General features: G+C 39.0%; 1 protein-coding gene across 1 annotated transcript in view; it reads left to right on the forward strand.

The window, feature by feature from the left end:
- Positions 1-23033, forward strand: part of doc2b (double C2-like domains, beta) — a 197026-nt gene that overhangs the window by 162757 nt on the left and 11236 nt on the right. The window contains exons 6-7 of the mRNA XM_075487428.1: positions 17543-17700; positions 22196-22277. Coding sequence (XP_075343543.1) covers positions 17543-17700; positions 22196-22277 — 240 coding nt within the window. The remainder of the gene's footprint in view (positions 1-17542; positions 17701-22195; positions 22278-23033) is intronic.

Raw genomic sequence — 23033 nt, forward strand, 5'->3', positions numbered from 1 at the left:
TTCGATGGTGTCAAGCCTGTGTGGTGGTAAAAAGTGATTTGTACAAAGAAAAGTGCCCCATGCTTAAAGTCAAGCATAGTAGTGGGAGTGACATGGTTTGGGGCTGTATGGATGCCATCAACAGTAGGAAGCTGAATTTCACCAAAAGAAACATGCTTGTCAACATGTACTGTGACTACTGAAGCAGATCATGATACTCTCCATAGGATTTCAGTCAAATCTCACACACGTCTCTTTTAGCCTGGTGCAGACTCAAAATGTAAAATTTCAATGTAAGGCAAGGATGAAACGCACAACGATGACCTCCCTTTTAATGCCTTTTCATTTCATGACATTTCGGGCCAACACGGCCCATTCTCAGGGAGTTTAACATAGGGGTGTACTCACTTTTGCACCAGCATAATTTCACAAAAATGGACAAATATGTCATTTAAGTTATATTATTGACCTTTCTTTTCTGTTGTAAGCTGAAAAGATGTTGTATTAAACTTACTCTATGCACGTTTTGGGAATAACTTGTGTGTGTATTAAAATATTGTTCAAAATGTTACTTTTCAACAGGGGTGTACTCATTTTCACTGTGCACTGTAGATGAGTCTTCCAGCCTTGACTCTGGATCTGCTTCCCCACCAGCACACACCAGTCCAGCATCCTAATCGGGCAATAAATATTGTATCAACGGTTTTGTGCAAAGCAAAAGCTCTGCTCGGTTGAACAATGAAATGTTTAACCGAGACAGCCCCACATTTGTGTCTAATGCCGGTGCCACTTAAAAAAATGACAGGTTTAAGTGCTGTTTTTGATGGAAATTTGTCTAATTACCCGTCTCTTTAAAAGCTTTTGTCTGCCTTCGAAGCTCAGGACCACCTATAGCATTGCTTCCGTGATGAATAGCAGGCCCAGTCTCGCATGAAATAGTCATGTACTGTGTCAGAAAACTATGCATTTGTGGCAACAAAGATCTGTATTTTATTTTATACCATCAAGCATTACTTCACTGTATATTAAGGACATTTGGTTTATGTGTCCTACACATTTTGTGTGTTTTGTCGAGGTTGTAGGACTCAGTAGCCAGTTATCCAAGAAAAAAAGGATGTTTGATGTGAAATGTTATTACAGGGTCAGTTTTCACTTTGTTTTCAATACCTACAGTAACCTTAACCATGGAATCACAATCATCCTTAATATCTACCCTTAACCAAGTAGTTTGTAATGTTGAACAAAACAGAGTGAAAGCATAAGGAGACGTGACTGAATCCAAGAAAGACATTTCAAAGTTAAGGCAGTAGTTGACAGCGACGGGAAGCGACCTTGACTCTCCCACTTTTCAGTCGACTGTGTAGAACCATTGTCCATCCCCTTCAATCTTCAAATCTGTATTTTTTTCACCTCTTGAAAAAGGGATTCAGCAGTTTATATAAGACTATTTCACAAAACTCTGTGATATTGTGTTACTCAATTGAGTTATTTTCGTATTCAGTGGCACAAAAAGATAGTGACGATCTTTTCTGTGGACGTGAATCAATAGATTAAATTTACACGACTATTTTAAGTTTTGCTGGGAGACTGAGTTGGTAGTGACTCAGTCGGTGAGTTTTCCATCTCTCCGAAATGTAGCATTATCACAATCCTCTATCAATGATAATGTATCCCGAGCACGCCGTTTAGAGTAGTACGTGTGACATGATGGGAACATCAACCCATAAATAGTAAAATGTGTAAGCTCTAACCATGTCTGTTTTTCTAAGCTACATTTTTTATTTCAGCTTGTACTCTTTTCTATGCTTTTGAATTTTCCTCCCTTATCTTCATTATCTAGTGGCACGCATTCCGTAAGTAATGATGGCTTTAATAAACATTGTGGCATCCTATAGGTCTAACACATTCTGGCCAAGTCTCTGAGCCTCAGGTTCTTTTACCCGATTCTACCCCTTCTGTTATCAGCAGAGCTTTTTCTATTCTCTCTGTTTGAAATATGTGATTGAATGCCAATGCCCTGTATGCCTCAGCCCCTTCACTGGCATCGGCACAATAGACAACAACCCGCTGCTGTCTGAGTGGTGTTGATCCAAGGTATCCTACTTGGACATTGACAGGAGATGTATTCTGGCCCAGCTTCCTGTTGCACCCATACCTCGAACAACAAACGCATTGTTTTATAGAGGCACAGCCATGACGGGTAGAACTGAAAAAGATCTATTCTCAGAGTTGTTGTTTTTTTTTTTTCCTTTTTATGTAACATTACAATAAAAATGAGTCAGTCAAAGAAATACTCCCCTCTATGTGGGATATTACCAGACCCCTTTCTTAGTTATACCTCTGTTTCCCTGGTAACCCCTGAGGGACCGTGTAGTAGCTGGAAACAAGTCAATAAACTCTGAATATTATTGTGTTGGGTTGCTGCATATATGCTGCTTTGTTGCAGGTCTGTGGAGTTCAAAAAAGACTGAAGACTGCACAGAGGGAAAAACATTTTCATTGTATTATTTAGCACTGCAGCAACGTTCACTCAGAATGATGTTGAAATAGTCCCATCGCAGGGGTCCTGTTATGTTTTGCATTAAATTCAATTAATGGACATCCTCTAACAGATCATAACTGAGTTTTCCCCCAGGCCACGATACAAGTCACAGGAAAATGTTAAGCAAACAGTACCACACTGCAAAGAGTTTGCTTATGTTAAGTGATTTTATGTTTGAATAGATGAATGGGAAGTGGAAGAGAGGACTCATTAAAGGAGATGGAAGAGAGCACAGACCTTTGTCTATGAAGAGGAGAGGCCGTTTAGTTGCTGACAATTGACAGATTACTAATGTTAGATGTTAATCAGAAGTTGATTTGGTGAGGTTTTGTATTTTTTTGGTATATGTTTTTCAAACGTACAGTAAAACATACATTTTTGGTGAAAAAGTTCCTCCCATTGGGGGATGAATAAAGTATTTTCTATTCTATTCTATTCTATATCTATGTTAGATCTGTAAGTGTGTAATGGAAAAGAAGGCAATGAGTTTGTTAAAGACGTCATTACTTCTAGGGTACACAGACCTTGTTATCATTGAGACAGCCTGAGGTTTATACTTCCTCCCTCGTTTTCTGCCCCTCACGTTGAGCAGCGGTGCACAGGTGATGTATCAGTGGAATAGTCACGCATGTGCATCAGTACATTTGAAGTCAAAGAGAAAAATGCTTTTAGAGGCAATTTAAGGCTGTGCCTTTTCAAAATGCTCACACACATATACATACTTTCTTCTCTCTGACAAACACAACAGTTGCACCCTCTCAGATTTTTCATTGCAGTGTGCGAATCCTATTCTGCAAATCCCACTTTAATGAATTCATGCACTGATATTTTTACTACAGGCAATATGGAGTGAGAAAACAAATTCACATTCACCAAATAACTCAATTTTGAGTCATGGATAATACTCGATAATACATACTACAAATCAGTATGATAGTATGATATTTTCTCACAAATGCTTTTTGTTTTTTGGGGGGGATATTCAGAACAACAATATCCAACTAACTATAAATGCTTGAATCGGCTACTAAAAGTCTCATATAACAATGATTTGTCATTCTGTACAGCCCAGGGCCAGCACTGATTAGACATCAGAGGCTTTTAGGCCAAACAAAAGCCATTTTCACACATGCACTGAAGTCTTTAAATTACATGTTCTGGAGCGGTGGTATGTGTGAGTCGCTCCGGACTTCTGGCGGAGATTTTCCACCGCAGTAAGTAAAATCTCCAGAACATCAGAGGGTGAGGCAACATGCAAATTTAGCAGCAAATATCCCGGAGCATTTACCGCATGTGTGCGTGCTTGTACGAGTTGCTCTTTCAATGGTTGTGGGATTTTGGGCAGAAGCCCAAATCCCACAACCAATGTGAGGACTACAGAAGCAATCGACACCTCCACACAAAATGGAATAGACACCATTCTAATCGGGGATTCTATAACACAGCATGTCAGAATGGCAATGACGGAAAATATAACTTTTTCTGATACATCAGTCAGGGATCTGATAGATATTTTGCCGACCATTCTGTCTACTCATCCAGATGGCAGGAGGATCATTGTCCACACAGGGTCCTTTGATATTCTGAGAAGGAAGACTGGCTCTGAGATCCTGAAAAAGGATTTTTCTCTGCTGTTTGAGAGACTGTGTCACTATGGAGCACATAGGGTCTCCATTTCAGGCCCCGTTCCTACTGTGGGTAAAGGAATTGAACTTTTCAGCAGACTTCTTGGCCTGAACACATGGTTGTCAAATGCATGCATCGCCCATGGGATTAAGTTCATTGATAACTTTAATATCTTTTGGAACTGTAAGGACCGTTTCAGAGCTGATGGCGTGCATCCCAATCGAACTGGATGCAGATTACTTGGTGCACACTTACGTCATGCTGCTGGGACGGCAAACCTAACATGACTGTACAGATTAGACTGAAGGATACAGCAGCGAGGCAAACAACCCCCAGCCCTCCCCCTCACCAGACCCTTTACTCCACATCACCCAAGGTCTCCAAAGGATGTCTCTATCCCAGCCAGGACTCCAGCGACCACCATCAACCGAGAAACGCAGGGCACCCCCTCCTCCTCCTCTTACATCATCTGTCCTGGCAAAGCAGGACACGAGGGGATGTGCAGGATGTTCAAGGAGCAGCAGAACATCCAGAGTTCAGAACAAAGATAGCACATTATTCAGGGCCCCTGCTATAGTAGTCCTACTACTGACAGCTGTTCTGAGAACAAGCTGGGACCCAATAGGATTCCTGTATTAATTAGTAAAAGAAGGAATCGAAAATAGTCAACTTGCTGGGTGAATCTATCTAATCTGTTAACATATATTATACAACAGAGACCGGTGTAAACTCCACAAAGCTAGCCTTACTTAATATTAGATCTCTGTCCAATAAGTCACTGTTAGTTAATGACTTCATAATTTCACACAATTTAGATTTTCTTTTTCTGACAGAAACATGGTTAACAGAGAGCACAAGTGCTGAAGCAGCCCCCCCCAAACTTTAGTTTTATGGATAAATGCTAAAATGGTAGGAAAGGTGGGGGGGGCTGCCTTATTTATAGATACATTCCAGTGTAAAGAGATCTCATTTGGTGATTTCACTTCTTTTGAATATCTGAGTTTTATTTTAAAGGGTGTTCCTAAAATCCTGTTCTTAATTATTTACAGATCTCCAGGATACTGTGCAAGTTTTATTGATGATTTTTCTGAATTATTGTCTGTTATTTCAACTGATTTTAACCATTTTATCTTGACCGGGGATTTTAACATTCACATAGATAACATGACGGATGGTAATGCCAAAGAATTTTCTTCTGTGCTGGACATGTTTGGTTTGTGGCAACATGTAACAGAACCTACCCACCTTCAAGGTCACATTCTGGACCTGGTCATTTCTAAAGGTGTTGATATTTCTTCTGTTGTGGTTATTGATTTGGCCTTGTCTGACCATTTTTGTATTTATTTGATTTATTGATCACTCAGAATGTTCAAACAACCAGCTTCTCAGTTAGAAGAGGTACATCAATGAGAAAACAAGTGCTCAGTTTAGGGAGGCCATAGCTATGTTACCAACAATGAGCGCAGAGTCGGTTGAAAGACTGCTGGATCATTTCAACTTGAAAATTTTGAATGTAATGGAAGCTGTTGCACCGATAAGAATCAAGAGCACCTTGATCAAACGGAAAACATCATGAAGAAACACCACTACGGTCAAAAATCTGAAAAGAGAATGCAGGAAAGCTGAACGTAAGTGGAGGAAAACAAAGCTTCAGATTCACTATGAGCTGTACAAAGAAAGCCTGCGTAGTTATAACAATGAGCTGTGCAAGGCCAGACAGCTGCATTTATCTGAAATGATTAATAAGAATGTCAACAATTCTCAAACTCTGCTTGCAATGGTTGAAAAACTCAAAAATCCTCCTAAACAGTCAAACCCAGACCTCCTCTCCACTGAGAAATGCAACGAATTTGCCAACTTTTTTTAGCCAAAAAATAAAAACAATTAGACAAAACATTAACGCAACACAGACAAACAAGAAAACTAATCTGTGTCTAAAACCTAGAAATAACTCTGACGTTATGTCACAATTTAATATTGTTAATTTAAAAATCCTAGAGGAAACAGTTCGGCAGCTGAAATCAACAACTTGCACTCTGGACATAATACCATCCGACTTTTTAAAAACTGTTTTTACCTCAGTAGAAAGTGATCTCCTATGAATAGTTAACAGCTCACTGGCATCAGGCATTTTTCCCCAAGTCACTAAAGACAGCTGCCATTAAGCCACTCCTAAAGAAGAGAACTCTAGATGCCTCTATGATGAACAACTACAGACCTGTCTCTAATCTCTCTTTTATATCCAAGATTATTGAGAAAGTTGTATTTAACCAGCTCAACGACTTTCTGAATGAAAGTGGAAGTCTTGATAACTTTCAATCAGGCTTCAGACGTCATCACAGCACTGAAACAGCTCTGGTCAAAGTGTTAAACGACATCAGGTTGAATACTGATTCTGGTAATGTTTCAGTCCTGGTTCTGTTGGACCTCAGCGCTGCGTTTGATACTGTAGATCACAGAATCCTGTTGCACAGGCTGGAAAACTGGGTTGGACTTTCTGGAGCGGTCCTTAACTGGTTCAGGTCCTACTTAGAAGGCCGGAGTTATTTTGTTACTATTGGCAGCTATGAATCTGAGTGAGTGGCCATGACTTGTGGAGTCCCCCAGGGGTCAATTCTTGGACCTCTTCTGTTTAACTTGTATATGCTCCCTTTGGGTCAGATATTGCAGAACTTTAACATCAATTATCACAGTTATGCAGACGATACACAACTTTATGTGTCTCTGTCACCATGGCGACTGCAGCCCAGCAGACGCACTGTGTCAGTGTCTGGAGGAAGGAAACACCTGGATGAGAGAGAATTTTCTACAATTAAATGAAGACAAAACTGAGATCATTCTGTTTGGTAGCAAAGAGAAGAGGGTCAGCGTTGGTAAATATCTTGAGACTCGGGACCTTACAATCACTGACCAAGTTGGTAACCTCGGAGTGTTGATAGACTCAGATCTGACTTTCAGCAGCCACATCAAAGCTGTCACCAAGGCAGCTTTTTACCATCTCAGAAATATCAACAGAATTAAAGGTTTCCTCTCCCAAACAGACCAGGAGAAACTCATCCATGCATTCATCTCCAGTAGACTCCATCACTGTAACGCTCTTTTAACTGGACTTCCCAAAAAGAGCATTAAACATCTGCAGCTCATCCAGAACGCTGCTGCTGGAGTTTTAACCCGGACTAAGAGATCTGAACACATCACAGCAGCTTTAAAATCTTTACTCTGGCTTCCAGTCAGTCACAGAATAGATTTTAAAAGCCTGCTGATGGTTTACAATCTGTGATCTGTTCAGAGAATATAAAGCCAGCAGAGCTCTTAGATCCAAGGACTCAGGTCAGCTGGTCCAGTCCAGAGTCCAGACTAAACATGGAGAAGCAGCATTTAGCTGTTATGCTGCAAACAAGTGGAACAAACTGCCAGTGGAGTATCTTTTAACTTATCTAGACTGTTACTTGTTTTTAAATTAATTTGAATTATTTTATTTGTTTCTCTTTATATTCCTTTACGTATTTTTAAATGCTTCTTACACTCCCTGCTGCAATTCATGTTTTGTACATGAAATGTGCTATATAAATAAATTTGACTTGACTTGACAATCTTCCTCACATTTCAAGCAATGAGAGCAGATTTCCCACAAAAAGACTGCATCAACATGAGAAACACGTGAGAACAGAAACTAAGGAAAAAAATATGGATCAATGTGTTTGACACTTTCCCCTGAAAGTGACCGTGTGTAAACAGCTGAAGGAGCTTTTTACACGCATGAACACTGGAGAATGTAGCGAGAATTAAGTTCAGACTTTCAACACAGTTTCCCATTCACACATGCATTTCAAAGCTGGAAATCTTTCCACTTTCTCCCAGGTGGAAATACTCTGGAGCTGAACAGAGCACAGGGTAGACAGAGCGTCATGCAAAAATTATGCTGCGGAAATCACTTTTGTTTACACTTGAAAATGAGGCTTCCTACATATTCACAATGATGATAATTTCTTTATTGATATCAATACCACATGTAATTGGACATAACTGCAATATCAACAATCAAATCAACACTGACATACAGGCCTGGGTATTGAGCATCAAATTGTATTAGCATGGCTGGCTCTTGCCAATCTGATATTGCCTATACAAGTACAGAAATGTACTTGTATAGTGTTTTTTCTAGTCTGCTAAAAGCATTGTTAACACTACATTAACCAATTCACTCACACAGCATGTCTTAGTCTGTACAGCTATGTGCTTTGGATGCATTGCTTGGTAATGTGGGGTTCAGTGTCTTGCCCGACAATGCTTTGAAAGGTGATCTGGGGAAGCTGGAGTTGAACCACTGACTATGTGATTGTTGGGCGACTGCTCTGTCTCCTGAGCTACAGCCACTCCTTGGCTGTAAGAAAGAGTTAAGTTTAATGATAATACTGGAATAACTTATTTTATCAGCTCTGCACCAAATCATCAACCTTCTGAGAAGCCAAAATATCATCCTCAAATGCAGGCTCTGATTTATGAAAATTCAACATGAAGTGAATTATAAACAGTTTCAGCTCTTATGAGACATTTGCTGTTATGTAAATAATTCCAGAGATACTGTTCATAAAACTTTATTATATGATTCATTAAATAAAATATTTCAGTCTTCAGTAATTCAGTTTCCAGCACAGTGGCCACAAACAGCAGCTCCCAGTATCTCTATTAAACCACTATGTCAATGTGACAGGCATCCAAATAAGCTTCTTTGGTCTCTGATCAGTTTCTGTCTGACTCACAAAGAACTGTATCTCACAGAGAAAAGTGGTGCAAAAATAAGTAAGCTTATGTGCTAACTCATATTTGAGACTCATGGTAGCAGCTCAAACAGTTGTTATTAGTGCAGAGTGCAGTAATTGTTGCAAAAATGCAACTGTAGGGTTTGTAGGGTAACATTTTTGACCCATTAATGAAGAATTTGTGAAAGTGTAACTGGTGTGCTCATGGGAGGAAACAAAATCTTCATGTCTGGATATCCTAAACCATTTTTTTTTTCTGCTAAAAATTCCACTTTCAACAGGAACTCCCTCATAGTTGCCACAGACTCTCTATTCCAGACTGTGTTCTACTGAAAAAGACATTGAGACAGGCATGGAGGCCACAGTGGGACATCCTAAACATGGAAGAGAGGCAAAATTGATTTGAGAGTAAACTGTGGTGACCAATGAAACATTGGCATAGCGGAAAAAATAGATCCTGAGTCCACAAGTCTAGGGAGACGTCTTGTAAAAGTCATCTGTGATTCATGTGGAGAGAGTCAGTTCCCTGGAGATATCTGATTAGTATCCTGCTGTGAACACAACAGCACACATTGTTGAGCTATATCCCACACAGTACAAGACTGTTGTGGAGCTAGAGGTCTGTGTGTGTGGAGGATTTTCCTCAAGCCTATTTTACATTATAAGAAATTTGTATTACTTTGTTTTTTATTATTTATTTATTTAATTGTTTGTTTGTTTTCGTATCTGGTCTCGGATCTGTTTAAAATGCCACTATGTTCATTCACTATTCACAGATTTAAAAACTGAACTGTCACTGTTCCAAGCTAAAAAATTACCACAAAACATGTTTACATGCAAATAAATAAATGCATTTCACAAATTATGAAAATAAAATAATTTGTTTTCCACTGTTCTGAAGCCTCAAGTTTGGCATTTGGTCCTCACCATATTGTTTTCATGAGGGGGCAGTATCAAATCAAAATCAAATCAAATTTATTTATATAGCACATTTCATGTACAAACAGTTCAAAGTGCTTTACATAAAATAAAAGCATTGCAGCAGGGAGTGCAAGAAGCATTAAAAATACATAAAAGAATATAAAAAGAAACAAATAAAATCATTTAAATGAATTTAAAAACAGGCAACAGTCTAGATAAGTTAAAAGATATTTCATGCATAGACACATGAGAACAGAAATGTCTTTAACCTGGATTTAAAAATGTCTACATTTGCTGAAAGTTTAATCTCCACTGGCAGTTTGTTCCACTTGTTAGCAGCATAACAGCTAAATGCTGCTTCTCCATGTTTAGTCTGGACTCTGGACTGAACCAGCTGACCTGAGTCCTTGGATCTAAGAGCTCTGCTGGGTTTATATTCTCTGAACATATCACAGATGTATTTTGGGCCTAAACCGTTCTGGGATTTGTAAACCATCAGCAGGCTTTTAAAATCTATTCTGTGACTGACTGGAAGCCAGTGTAAAGATATTAAAACTGGTGTGATGTGTTCAGATCTCTTAGTCCGGGTTAAAACTCTAGCAGCAGCGTTCTGGATGAGCTGCAGATGTTTAATGCTCTTTTTGGGAAGTCCAGTTAAAAGAGCATTACAGTAATCGAGTCTACTGGAGATGAATGCATGGATGAGTTTCTTCTAGTGACCGTGTAGCCTACAAATGAGAGGAAAGCACAAAAAGTCATAAGTTAACACTAAGGCTAACTAGCTTGTGTGGTTCGCAAGGAGTATCTGTAACTCATATTAAGGGAGATTTTAATCAAAATGCTAACAGTTTCCATTTCAGGACTAAAAAAAATTTCAAAAGCATGCCAACTTTTGAGGTAAATTGTACACAGTCCAACGTTTTTCCATAACTAAGCTATTGTTTGCCATGAAAGACCAAGCAAGCAGGGTCAGTTAGAAACACTGGCGTACATGTGCAACACTGTACAACCCCAAGAGAACAGAAAACAAGGTATCATTTGAAGAAACAGGTTCAGTATTGCTGTCCTGGACCAAGTACTTGTAATACATGAATACATTACACTGAATACAATCCTCTGCTATTGTCTTAGTTCTTAGGGTGTACTTCTAAATTTGTTAAGTAATTTGCACTGTAGAGAGGCCATATAATTCAAAAGGGCACTTCACAACAGCTGATAACTTTACCAATTCAATGGGTCAGTTTTGATCAGTTATTTTAAATTAACCCCCCTGTGTTCAATAAATGTTACACAAGTCCAATACTTGATATACTTTTCGTTACTGTAATGCTTAACTAGTCGAGAATTCAGGGAGTGGCACAATAGTAGAGGGATTGAGTCCTTTCACTGGTGGTGCTAAACTCAGGTTTTATCAATGAGATTTCAGAAATCATGTTTCGTAATATTGCATTTGCTTAAAAACTAGAGGTGCACCGAAATGAAAATTTGTGGCCGAAACCGAAACCGAATAATAATTAATCACTTGGCCGAATACCGAAACCGAAACCGAATATTACAGTTCAGTTAAGTTATCTAAAGTTAGATTTTTCACCATTTTTAAATATTGCTTAAATCTACGCCTTACAATAAATGTTTAGACATGTTTTTCAAAGAAAATAAATGTTTATTTGAAATCTTCAAAAGTTATTACTAATAATAACTATAACTCTATAACTTTTCCATTCATTTCATACAACAACAAAAAATACAACATATTATAAAATCGTTCCAACACAAAAATGTAAAAACATGCAATATAACAAATTTTCTGAGTGTCCTTTTTGGCATAGAGTCTAGGTAGCCTGCTCCTTCAGGAACAGTGGCAGGTTCTTTTTCACGAACAACAACTTCTCTGCTTTGTCGCATGTCAGTCGGTTCCTCCTCTCATTAAGGACATTGGATGCAGCACTAAACAGCCTCTCGCTATCTGTGCTTGTGCATGGAGCAGCCAAGTACCTTGGATGGAAACAATGTTGTAGGTTCAGTTGTCAAGCAATAAAAACTAATAGGCTACAGAGAATAAACAATTCCCTGAGTATTTTGATTTTGTACATATTGCTACAGTCTTAAGTGCTGTGACTATTGATTTATTACCTGCGTGCCATCCGTGCCAACGCAGGAAAGCGCCCTCGATTAGTCCTCCAATATGTTAGTGGATCATCACTCCTAGGGATGAGGACTTCTGACAGGTAACAGTCCAGTTGCTGAGCAGTGGCACTCGTCTGCCTAGGAGGATCTGGATCGTTTTCTTGGAGGATTTCATCAAACATGTCTGAGAGTGAGGGGGCAGACTCGGCCTCGGTGCGGATTGTTTTAGTCTCCACGGCCCCTTCTCTGTACGTCACTTCACCGTCTGCCAGCGAGTCCAGTTCTGCACGCACCATTTCCCTCATTCTCCGTTTCTTGTCAACGTCAAAGTAATGATCCTTATATCGGGGGTCAAGCACACTTGCTATGTAGAACAGGGGCTCTGTGTCTGTCTGGCTAAAACGTCTGTCAAGAGCTTCTAAAAGTGCTGTTTTCATTGTTTTCACCCCGTGGTCGGTTTCCACTTCTTTTTTCAGCAGACGCGTCAGCGCTGCAAATGAGGGGATGACATCTGCAGCGGATGCTTTGGCTGAACTAATTTCTCTCGTCAGCTGTTCAAATGGCGCAAGGAGAGAGAGAACATTCTCAATTATTTGCCATTGGTAAGGGGTGAATGTCGCCGGCAGATCGTAATCTGCAATGTAGGCTGCCAGGGTTTGCTTTTGATCAAAAAGGCTCTGTAGCATATAGAACGTACTATTCCATCTGGTGCTGACATCTTGCTGGAAACGTTTAGGATACATGCCGAATTGTTCCTGAATAGCCTGGATGCGAGAATATGCTAAAGGGGAGTGTTTGAAGTGGCCTACGATTTTCCTCCCTGATGATACTATGTCAGCAATGCTCCGCTGGCTCAACACACCTTCATTGACAGCAAGTTGCAAAGTATGGGCCACGCATCGTATTCCTCTCAGGCCGCTATCATCCATGGCTTTAACCATATTACGAGCGTTGTCGCTGACAACTGCGTGCACTCTAGTGCTGTCTATTCCCCAGCGCTCAAACATACTGTTAAACGCGCCCGATATGGCCACTGAGGAATGGGAGCCTTTGAATTCCTGGCACTGGAGTACAACACGCTTTAGCTGGAAGTCTTCATCCACCCACTGCGCCGTCAGGCTCAACATACTTGTTGGGCTGACGTCAGAGCTCCATATATCAGTCGTGAAGCTCATGTAAGGTGGATCGCTGCCTTTGGCCAAGAGCTCGTGCACACGACTGGCGATGCTGTTGTACAGCACTGGCAGGCAAACATCGGCAAAGTAGCGTCGGCTAGGTAAGGTGTAGCGGGGCTCGATGTGTTGAATTAGTCTCCTAAACCCCACATCCTCCACAACACTGAATGGTTGGTCATCTAAAGCCATGTATTCCATTACCTTCTCAGTAATTCCCTTTGCCTTGACACTGTCCTTTGTGAATTTCCTGCTCTTTTCAAATATGTCAGCCACTGATGGAGTTGTGCAAGGTGTTTTAGCTGTGTTAGCTTTCCTCTTGGTCTCCCTCGCGTATTCCTCATATTTTGAAGGATGGTTGGACTTCAAATGATTGATCAGACCTGACGTGCTGAAAGTTTGCACTGAGACCCCCTCTAGACACTTTAGTCTTACACTCCTCACAAACCGCAAATCTATTCTCCCCCTCATGAACTTTGAAATATTTCCACACCAACGACATTTTTAAGGATGCGCCAGTTTGTAGCTCACTCGCTTGTTCGCCCCTAGCTTAGTTCCCGCGGTTCTGTCATTGTACGTAAGGTAGGTAGGTGTGTGTGTGTGTGTGTTTGAGAGAGAGAGAGAGAGAGAGCTGTCTGTTTTACTCATCACTCAGTCACTGCACGTTGTCTGCTTGGATAATTTTGCGTATTAAAAAAAAAAAAAAAATTGGATAATTTCGCGTCACCACTATTCGGCCTCCGATTTCGGCCACTCATTTGGCTTTCGGCCGAAAGCCGAATGTGTTTTTTTTTGTGTTTTCGGCCGAATATTTTCGGTTGCCGAATATTCGGTGCACCTCTATTAAAAACCACCTATAAAAAAAAATGAATTGTTCTACATGTTTAGTCTATAGCTTCCTTCAAAATGTGATAATAATTGGCAATAATTACAAATAAGAGTGGCAGAATGAGGCACAAGGATCCTAATGAATATCAGTGTGAAATGGCACAAACCACACTGTAATAAGCTCCAACCTAAATCTCCCCTTTCCAATAGCCCTTTCATTTTCGAGTAGCTCTTGATAAGCTTGAAGTTGTTAAGCCGCTGTACATTTCCTCAGCTGATACGAACTGCCTTATCCCTTACAATTTGTGGTTAAAAATAAGTGCTGAGGCATAGGAAAGCCCTGTGCATTTTTCTCACAATCAGCAACAGTATTAGTGTTGCTGGTAAATTACATTTCTAAGTCACTGGTTAAAGAAGTGGGGGGGACAAAGCGATGACAACTCTTTAGGGGCTGCATGTTTGTAATTTTCATATTCTGAAGTATGTACTTTTCTCCCCGGAGAGTTTGAAGTCCTCAAAGGAGGATCGGAACAATGTGAAGACAGAATTACGTTGATGAATGTCAAGCACATGCAAAGGTCTATACGAAAATAAGAACATAAGAAACCAGCCATCATATATTCTGTTTTAACTCCATATGCGATTAATCTTCAAGTTTGAATACTTAGAAATATCATTTAAATGCCATCCAAGTCTATTAGGTTTTCAGTCTGTCTAGCAGTAGCGAACCGTGAGCACTACGGCTGGGCCTTCACCTCAGCCCTCATTGCTGAAGAAAAAAAATCATTGCGGGAAAAAAGGCTATCAAGCTAGCCACAACATTGGTCTCATCTTCCCACAAAATTTAATTTCCTTCGGGATTAATAAAGTATCTCCAATCTAATTAAATAAAAATAAAAAAACGAGCACAGATCGCTCATACAGTCAATGGCACGCACCCACAAAAAAAATACACACTCACACACACATCACACAACCTGACTATCGACTATAACAACCATGATCAGTAACCTACACAAACCCAGACACATAATGGCTCGGCGGCCAGCAATCGGATAAACCAATGAAGTGAATCAATCCTGTGAAAGAATGAAAACAAGTGAATGGAACCTGCACTCACCCATTATGAAGTTAACTCTGCCAGCCCCTCCATAATCTTGCCTCTGCTCAGCCAACTCCTTGACGTCGGGTATCATGGTTGGTAACGTTACTGCGGCTAGCATTAGCAACTAGGCTGCTAGGCTTGCTAAATCGGTAACCATTAGGCTACTGAAGAAAGCTAGTCTTTTTAGCTACGTTATTTTATCATCTTTCTTCTAGGCTATAACCTTTGTTTACGGAAACTGGCCCTAACCTGACGCGCTAGCTGTCAAATCACCGGAAGTTTTCTCCGGAAGTACTGGCGCACACACAAAAGTTTGAACGTCAACGGTCGCCATATTGTGCAGAGAGCGAATTCTGTCTCTCAACCGCTCCACTCTGCACGCTTTTCGGACTTCACGAAGGCCTACGATCTTTTTTTTTTTTTTTTTTGTCCCGCCCACTTCAAATCAAACCGTGATTGGTCAATTTTCCCATCACTCTCCAAACCAAAACACATAGCTTGGCCTTCCCCGAGATGCGTGAAGTCCTAATCAATTAATGAGCCGGTTAATCTTGCTTCGATAGAGATGGATGATTCTGATTTGATAGTATGTTTCAGGACAGTAACCCTTTCATTGCCGATGTGGATTTGACAGTAAACTTAACTTTGGAACATAGATTAGCAAGAATGTAGTATTAAATGTATTGTATTAAATTAAATGAGAGTGATTGAGTTTTTTTATGTATACATATATTATTATTTAGTACTAATATGTTTTTGTTCTGAATTTTTTAAGGCCTTCTCTAAAGGCGTAGAAGGCCCTGAGGGTTCCCCTCAGGTCTAAGGCTTAGATTACATTTTAGAATAACAAATCATAAAGATGTAGAATGTAGACGTATGTAAAATAGAAGCTGTGTCAGTCTCGATCTAACGCCACACATCTCTATCATCACCGGTGTCGCCACCACTTATTTGGAAACACTCATATGAGTCGTATTTCCCTTCTGCTGCTTGTACAGGACGCCAAACATATAACTTATGACTATTTCATTTGGAGGACTTGTTAGATAATATGAGTTTATGCAAAATGTATTTGCAAAGTAAACAGAAACACAGAACAAAAGAGGCCTTTCTTCTTTTTGACTGTGGTAAACGCATTCACATTTTACTGTATTCTTCCAAAATATACATAATTTCACTCTGAATGTGTGTGTTTGGGAATTTCTGGGCACACAGTGTAATGCCACAGTAGCTTCGTGAAGCTATTTTTCTTCTTACTCTTCCAACATCTACTGAATTCAAACTTTGTGTCAGCAGTTTCCATAAACACTTTGAAAGCATTCTGTCTTCTCCTGAAAGCCTGGTTTCCCGTGGACTCCTTTGAATGGCCAGGCTGTGGCCACTATGCTATTTAGGGTTATCTTTTTATATTACTGCAGGCGAGAAAAAGTTCAACTGTTCTACCCTTTTTAGCATCTTATCACATTTTCTTATGAACACTTTTCAAGTTGTGTGCTATCTGCGGACTGAGGTAAAAGTCAACACTATCAGCTGAATCGTGGCATTAAGATTGTAGTTTGATATTGTTATCCCCTTCTGGGCTTAAATTGATCCTAGGCCACTTAAATATTCTGACAAATTCACATTGACAAATCAATTAGATGTTTTTCTTGTCTCTAAGAACATAACAAATTTAATTTAATGAGGCCATTATCTCATCACCTACATAGGAAATGGCATCAATCAGCCAATCAGTGGCTGGATGATATTAAAGACTCACAACTATCAAGATCACATTTACCACACTAACCTTCTGTCACAGAGTGCTTGAAGAGCCAATCCTTTGCTAATTCACAACTTCACAAATGTAGTCACAACGTCAACTTAAATAGGTTAAATTGCTTTGACTTTTTTCTCATTATTTTTACAACTACAGTAAATTTATTTTACATTGTGTCTGTCTGAAGCCCTCAGAACAAGTACATACAAACATGGGTAATTTTAAAAACTTTTCATTAAATCAGACAGACTAAATTGATAGTACACAATGACAGTTTCTTGCCCATCAAACTATAGGCAAATCAGCTCAGCCAAATGCAATAGCAATGCCTCACTCTCAAAGGTGGCCCACAAACTCTGGCCCACCCTCTGATTCTGGTCCAAAATGGTTAACATTAGAGTCAGATTCTATAACAGAGTTTTGTTATATATATACCACTGTACCTTACAGCTTCATTCCACAATATGGTCAGTGACTAACTGTACATTTATGTGCAAACATGTAAAAAGTCCTTCAGTCAGGAAAAATAACTCCTTGTGGACATTGTAACTTTGTGGACTATTTACATGCACTAAAACAACATAAAGCAAAAGAGAGGCTAGGGAACCAATTCCAAAAAGCATAATATGTCACAGCTGCAAGCCAATAAATACCTTGATTTTATATTCTTTGTAAGGAATTCTAACTATTATACTGAACTCTGGTCTTTTCTCCCCTCAGGTCAACAAGACAGAAGACAAGTCTCTGGAGGAACGTGGCCGCATCATGATTTCTCTCAAATACAATACTCAAAAGTCTTGCCTGGTAGTAGGCATCATACGCTGCGCTCACCTTGCCGCCATGGATGCCAACGGCTTCTCTGACCCCTATGTCAAAACGTAAGTATGCACTAAAACAGACACCAGGGCTGTTTGGTCATCTCGTAGGAGTAAATTCCACTATGATGAGGGCTTTTTACAGCCCAATTAGTTGCAGATAGTTCATCTAATAAAAAGCACTATTAAAACTCTGCACACCAAGTTAATCCCTGAGATCTGAACATGTTAGTCAAGTTAGCCAAACTTATTCTGAAAAGGACACCCAAGGTAAGGTGTAAATTTATCCCACACAATCCAGCAATAAGACTTACTGTGCTCACTGTCACAGTGGGTGAACACAGTTAGTTTTTATATAATTGACTGCTCTTCTACTCAGTACATGTACATGCATCTTAAAGTGGAGCTGCAGTTAGGTATCTATCTTCTATACCTTTGGATTTGAACACAAACATACTATGTGTTGCCTTCCTCACCCCTCTGTCATGTTGCACCTTAATAAAACGGCTCAGAATCACTTCAGATCCAACTGCCCATCGGATGGAGAGCAGCTTTTAATGGGATTTTTTTTCAGCTTTTCCTGAAGTGGAAGCACACATTTGATTGAATCTGCAATTTATTCCACTAAATATCTTTACATCCCACACACTGGACCTTTAATCTGATAATGAATCCCTCTATTTATAATGACACTCTCATAACAAAGTCTCGGGAGGGGAGCGACTCATTTCTGTTCTATAGATTTAGGCCAAAGCAACAGGTAAAAAGGCTTTGTTTTGAAAGTTAATTTTTTTAAGTAAATTGAGAGGTGATTTTATCAAATAGAAGAAAGTTTTCACAAAAAGACATGTTAAGAGAATTTAGATTAAAGAAATAAAAAATACACGTCAGTTGTTAAAAAAGAGGCAGAATAAAACTAAAAGATGACAACTACGACATTGTTTTAGCACATTTCTTGACTTACTTCATAATGTTACAGTTACATATACAGTATTCTGTCTGTGATTACACATACAATAATTGATATAATAAAATATTGAATAATTGATTCATAATTCATCCCGCGATTAATTCACTTTTAGTAATGTGTTTCCATGTAAAGAGGTGGGGGGAAAAAGACAACTGAAATTTCAGTATATATATATATATATATATATATATATGTATTCTCTCACAATCTCAACATTTACAATTGGAATTGAACTGAACTGATCTTTATTTTAAAAAGAAGAATAAAATCAAATTTGTTGTGATAACTTTGCAGTATTAGACAAACTGGCCTTTAGCTGTGGTTAATTGACTTTGTCCATTAACCATCTTTAAACAAAGTACTCTTCATAAGCCTTCCAAAACTGTACATTATACACACAAGGATTGCAAATAAAGACGTATTTGATATCTGAACATAGTTGGACTTTATTTCTCCTCCAGAAAGCGGATGCTTTCCTAGTGCTATTTCTGGCACTCGTACAAGATAATATAAAGCGTTTGGAGGGAGTATCTGGCTGATGTTGCAGCAGACAAGAAGTAGACTATCTGTGATTATCAGCGGCATGAAAGACAGCGCAAGAGGCCATCCGCAGGGCTGTAATTTGAAGGGAGAGTCCTACTTATCACTCCTGAACATTTCCCAAGTCTTTCATCTGGCTGAGCAATGAAAGTGCAATTAATTTCCAACTCTGCTGTGCACACCTTGAGAACAAAAGTGTTTCAGAAGAGATTTTCTATTCAATTTTCCAACAGACTGAGGTTGGGAAAAATCTCAGTAAAGCCTGAAGGACACAGTACAAATTATAATAGATTGACTTACTGACTAGTGTGTGCGGGAACACAGGAAATGTATCTACTGTCAGATAAACAGGCGTGCATGACAAGCTGATCTCTATAAAGAGTCTATCTCCAGCATCAAGTCACTGCTGTCACCCCAACAGTTAGAGGTTGCTAATGGTGGGCATGTTCTTAAAATGCATGTGGCGTCTCAAGACATGCATTAGCCGATGAGGTGGTCATGGGAAATTAGTAAATGCCCCTTCTTAATGGCTTTTTGATCAGTGACAAAATCCATTTCATCAAGGTTAGAAGTAAAGAGTTGCATATTTTAAGAATGCATATGTTTTAATTATAAGCTGCTGTACAAAAGCAAAAAAATAGCAGCAAAATTACAAAAAGGTGCACAATGAAATTACAGTTAAAAATCCCTGTATTGCGCAATAGCATTATTTGCATGCTAATTTACACCCTTTGATGGCTTTGCCTTAGGGGCTGTCGGTGGTCCCATTACATGACAACAATTAGGTTCACTGCAAAATTCTCATGAACAACAGTTTCAGCTCCCACTCCCCCTGGGCAACGTTGGTGTTCAATAACCCACTTAATCTCCCTTTAAGTCTCTTTGCTATCTTAGGAAATTTCAGCCTGTGTGGATCTGGTGAGCACAGGAAGGAAGAGGGATGAGATGAGCAACTGTAACTGCAATGAAATACACCACATCAAAAAGAGCATTATTGCTGCAAACTGTTCCGTTCCAAATGGACAGACTTACTACCTCTGTGCATGGTGTGAGATAAGTTCAACTTGGCTTTTGCATGATTTATGGAGGCAGAACAGAAGTCAATTCTAAGCCTCACACAGACACACAGGCTGGATGTACATTCATAAGCACAAATCCCTGCACCCATGGTCAACACTGACACCAAGATTCTGTTTTCACCACTGACTCACTGACTGCAGTTGATTCAAACGGATGATGATAAGCACCACAGTGCATAATGTTTTCAGAACACCAGCAACACCTCAGTGAATTTAGATTTATACATACTCAGCTTTTAGTCATTTTGAATGTTTCATAGCCCACATTCAGTATCCAGGTTGTTGGGTACACCTAAAGTGGTTGCAATACAGTGCAACAGCACAATCAACAACACAATTATAAGTATATTGTTTTTTAAAACCGTTTTAAATAGGGATACGCCGATCCGCTTTCTTTCACCTCCGATACCGATATCTGAGGTTTAGTATCGGCCGATAGCGATACAGAAAAACAGCGTGGAATTATGGTAATAAACAGTTAGTGTCATTGTGTGGAAAAGACTGGGATCATTCTTTTGTGCAAGGCAACATCAGACTTGACTTAAACATTTCTTTCCTATTTTTTTAAAAACAAATAAACAGATATAAATGTACTGCATTACTTACAGTGAAATTAGGGATTAAAAATCTAATGTAAAAAACAAAATATCAAATAATAAAGGAGCAAATAATAATAAATCGGCCGATATGGATCGGCCCATTGTCACCAATACCCGATCTCGAATTTTCTTCGATATCGGTACTGATATCCGATCCAAATATCGGATTGGTGCATCCCTAGTTTTAAACAGTTGATATTGTATAGTTGCAGTTATGCTGCATTTTAGTAAGAGGTGTTTCTAATACTTTGTCAGTCACATGCATATGCAGCCTCCACAATGACTAAAAGTCTATAAGAATTTAAAACCTCTCCAGAACAGTTCATCCACTCCCTGCTGCAATGCTTTTATTTTATGTAAAGCACTTTTAATTGTTTGCACATGAAATGTGCTATATAAATAATTTTGATTTGATTTGATTTAAAAGTTGGACAAAATTTCTTGAAAGAAGGATTTGTTGGAGAAATATAATGTAGTGTGACCCCAACAGCTCCAGTGTGGCAAAATGATCTTTAATATTTTAAAAGTTCCATAACAAATAAAACCTTACACATACAGCCTGATTATATACTGGAGGCTTGTCGTAGAATAATGTCACATTCACCTTCACTGAGTGACTTTGGACATGGGTTAATGTTATGAGGTAAGGTGTCCTCTGCTCTGTGATCTCAATGGAAAGACACCAAATTCAATTTAGATGTTGAAACAGTCACTTGTAGAGACTTATTTTGATTAAGAAAGACTTCCATGAGAGGAGATGACACTCCGGCATCTATGTCATTCGAGAAAAAAATGTTACTGATATAAGATGGAGTCTGTTTAAGTCGGAATACATTGTCATTTAGTCATTTATCATGTACTGTAACGTGGCTGAGTGGTGAAACACAGGGCAGTATCACAGCACCCTCTAGAGGACAGAACAATACAACAGCTTTCAAGCATACAGTGTGATGCCTTTATATTGTGAAGCCCCAGACTGCTGATGCTGTATTAAATTATTTTTTTTATCAAATCAAATCAAATTTATTTGTATAGCACATTTCATGTACAAACAGTTCAAAGTGCTTTACATAAAATAAAAGCATTGCAGCAGGGAGTGCAAGAAGCATTAAAAATACATAAAAGAATATAAAGAGAAACAAATAAAATCATTTAAATTAATTTAAAAACAGGCAACAGTCTAGATAAGTTAAAAGATATTTCATGCATAGACACATGAGAAAAGAAATGTCTTTAACCTGGATTTAAAAATGTCTACATTTGGTGAAAGTTTAATCTCCACTGGCAGTTTGTTTTACTGTTTTATTATGTCTTGCATGAAATGTCTCTCCCCTGCCCCCCCTCCCCCCTGTTTCGGCTCTCTCCTGCAGGTACCTGAAGCCTGATGAGAACAAAAAGTCAAAGCACAAGACTGCTGTGAAAAAGAAGACACTCAATCCTGAGTTCAATGAGGTATAAACCACGGCTTTCGCTATAAAACAATGCTGCTCCACTTTAATTTTACCTGAGTTAAATGTTTATCTGGTAGTCTTATGTGCTTAGCAACCTGCCTAACAACCTGCCTAACCTCAGGACCTACAGAGAGGGAACGGCTGTCAGGTTGAAAACAAACACATTTTTCTTTATTCACAACAAAACTTTTTTTTTTTTAAAGAGCACCAGAACCAAAGCTGTCTCTGAATGTAGGAAAAATATGTCCTTAAAGTACTGCTCAGCCAAATGTTAGTGAAAGCAGACAGTTGCTTAGGTGTGGCAGAGCTGGACCTTATTTTATCCTCTTATTTACTGGAAATCTTTGTTTAATGTATCCAACTGCACGATTAAAGTTGAGATAAAGACTTGTAGTCTACTACTTCTGGGTCTTCACGAAGAACTTTTTATTAACTTATATTTGTTCTTGGTTAAAATGTAAGGTTATGTATAATATAGGCAGTTAAATAGACAGATAAAGGGACAATCTGCATGCCTGTGGAAATGTTTTTGTTTTGAAGCTAAGTAAAACGGTTGTTTTATGTCATGAATATATATTCTTAAGTTGTCAGAATCTAATTTGGGCGCAAATTAAAGTTGCAATCGGTTATCACTACAAATAAAGCTTCCCTTTCTCAAGATAATGAGATAGTTATGATGTTAAAAAAAAATTCAAGCATAGCCGCTCTTGGCTTTTTTAACACCAACCATAGTTTCAAACCTGTTTCCTTTTTCCTT

This window comes from Odontesthes bonariensis, chromosome 16 (genome assembly GCF_027942865.1).
Source record: "Odontesthes bonariensis isolate fOdoBon6 chromosome 16, fOdoBon6.hap1, whole genome shotgun sequence".
Taxonomy (NCBI): Eukaryota; Metazoa; Chordata; class Actinopteri; order Atheriniformes; family Atherinopsidae; genus Odontesthes; species Odontesthes bonariensis.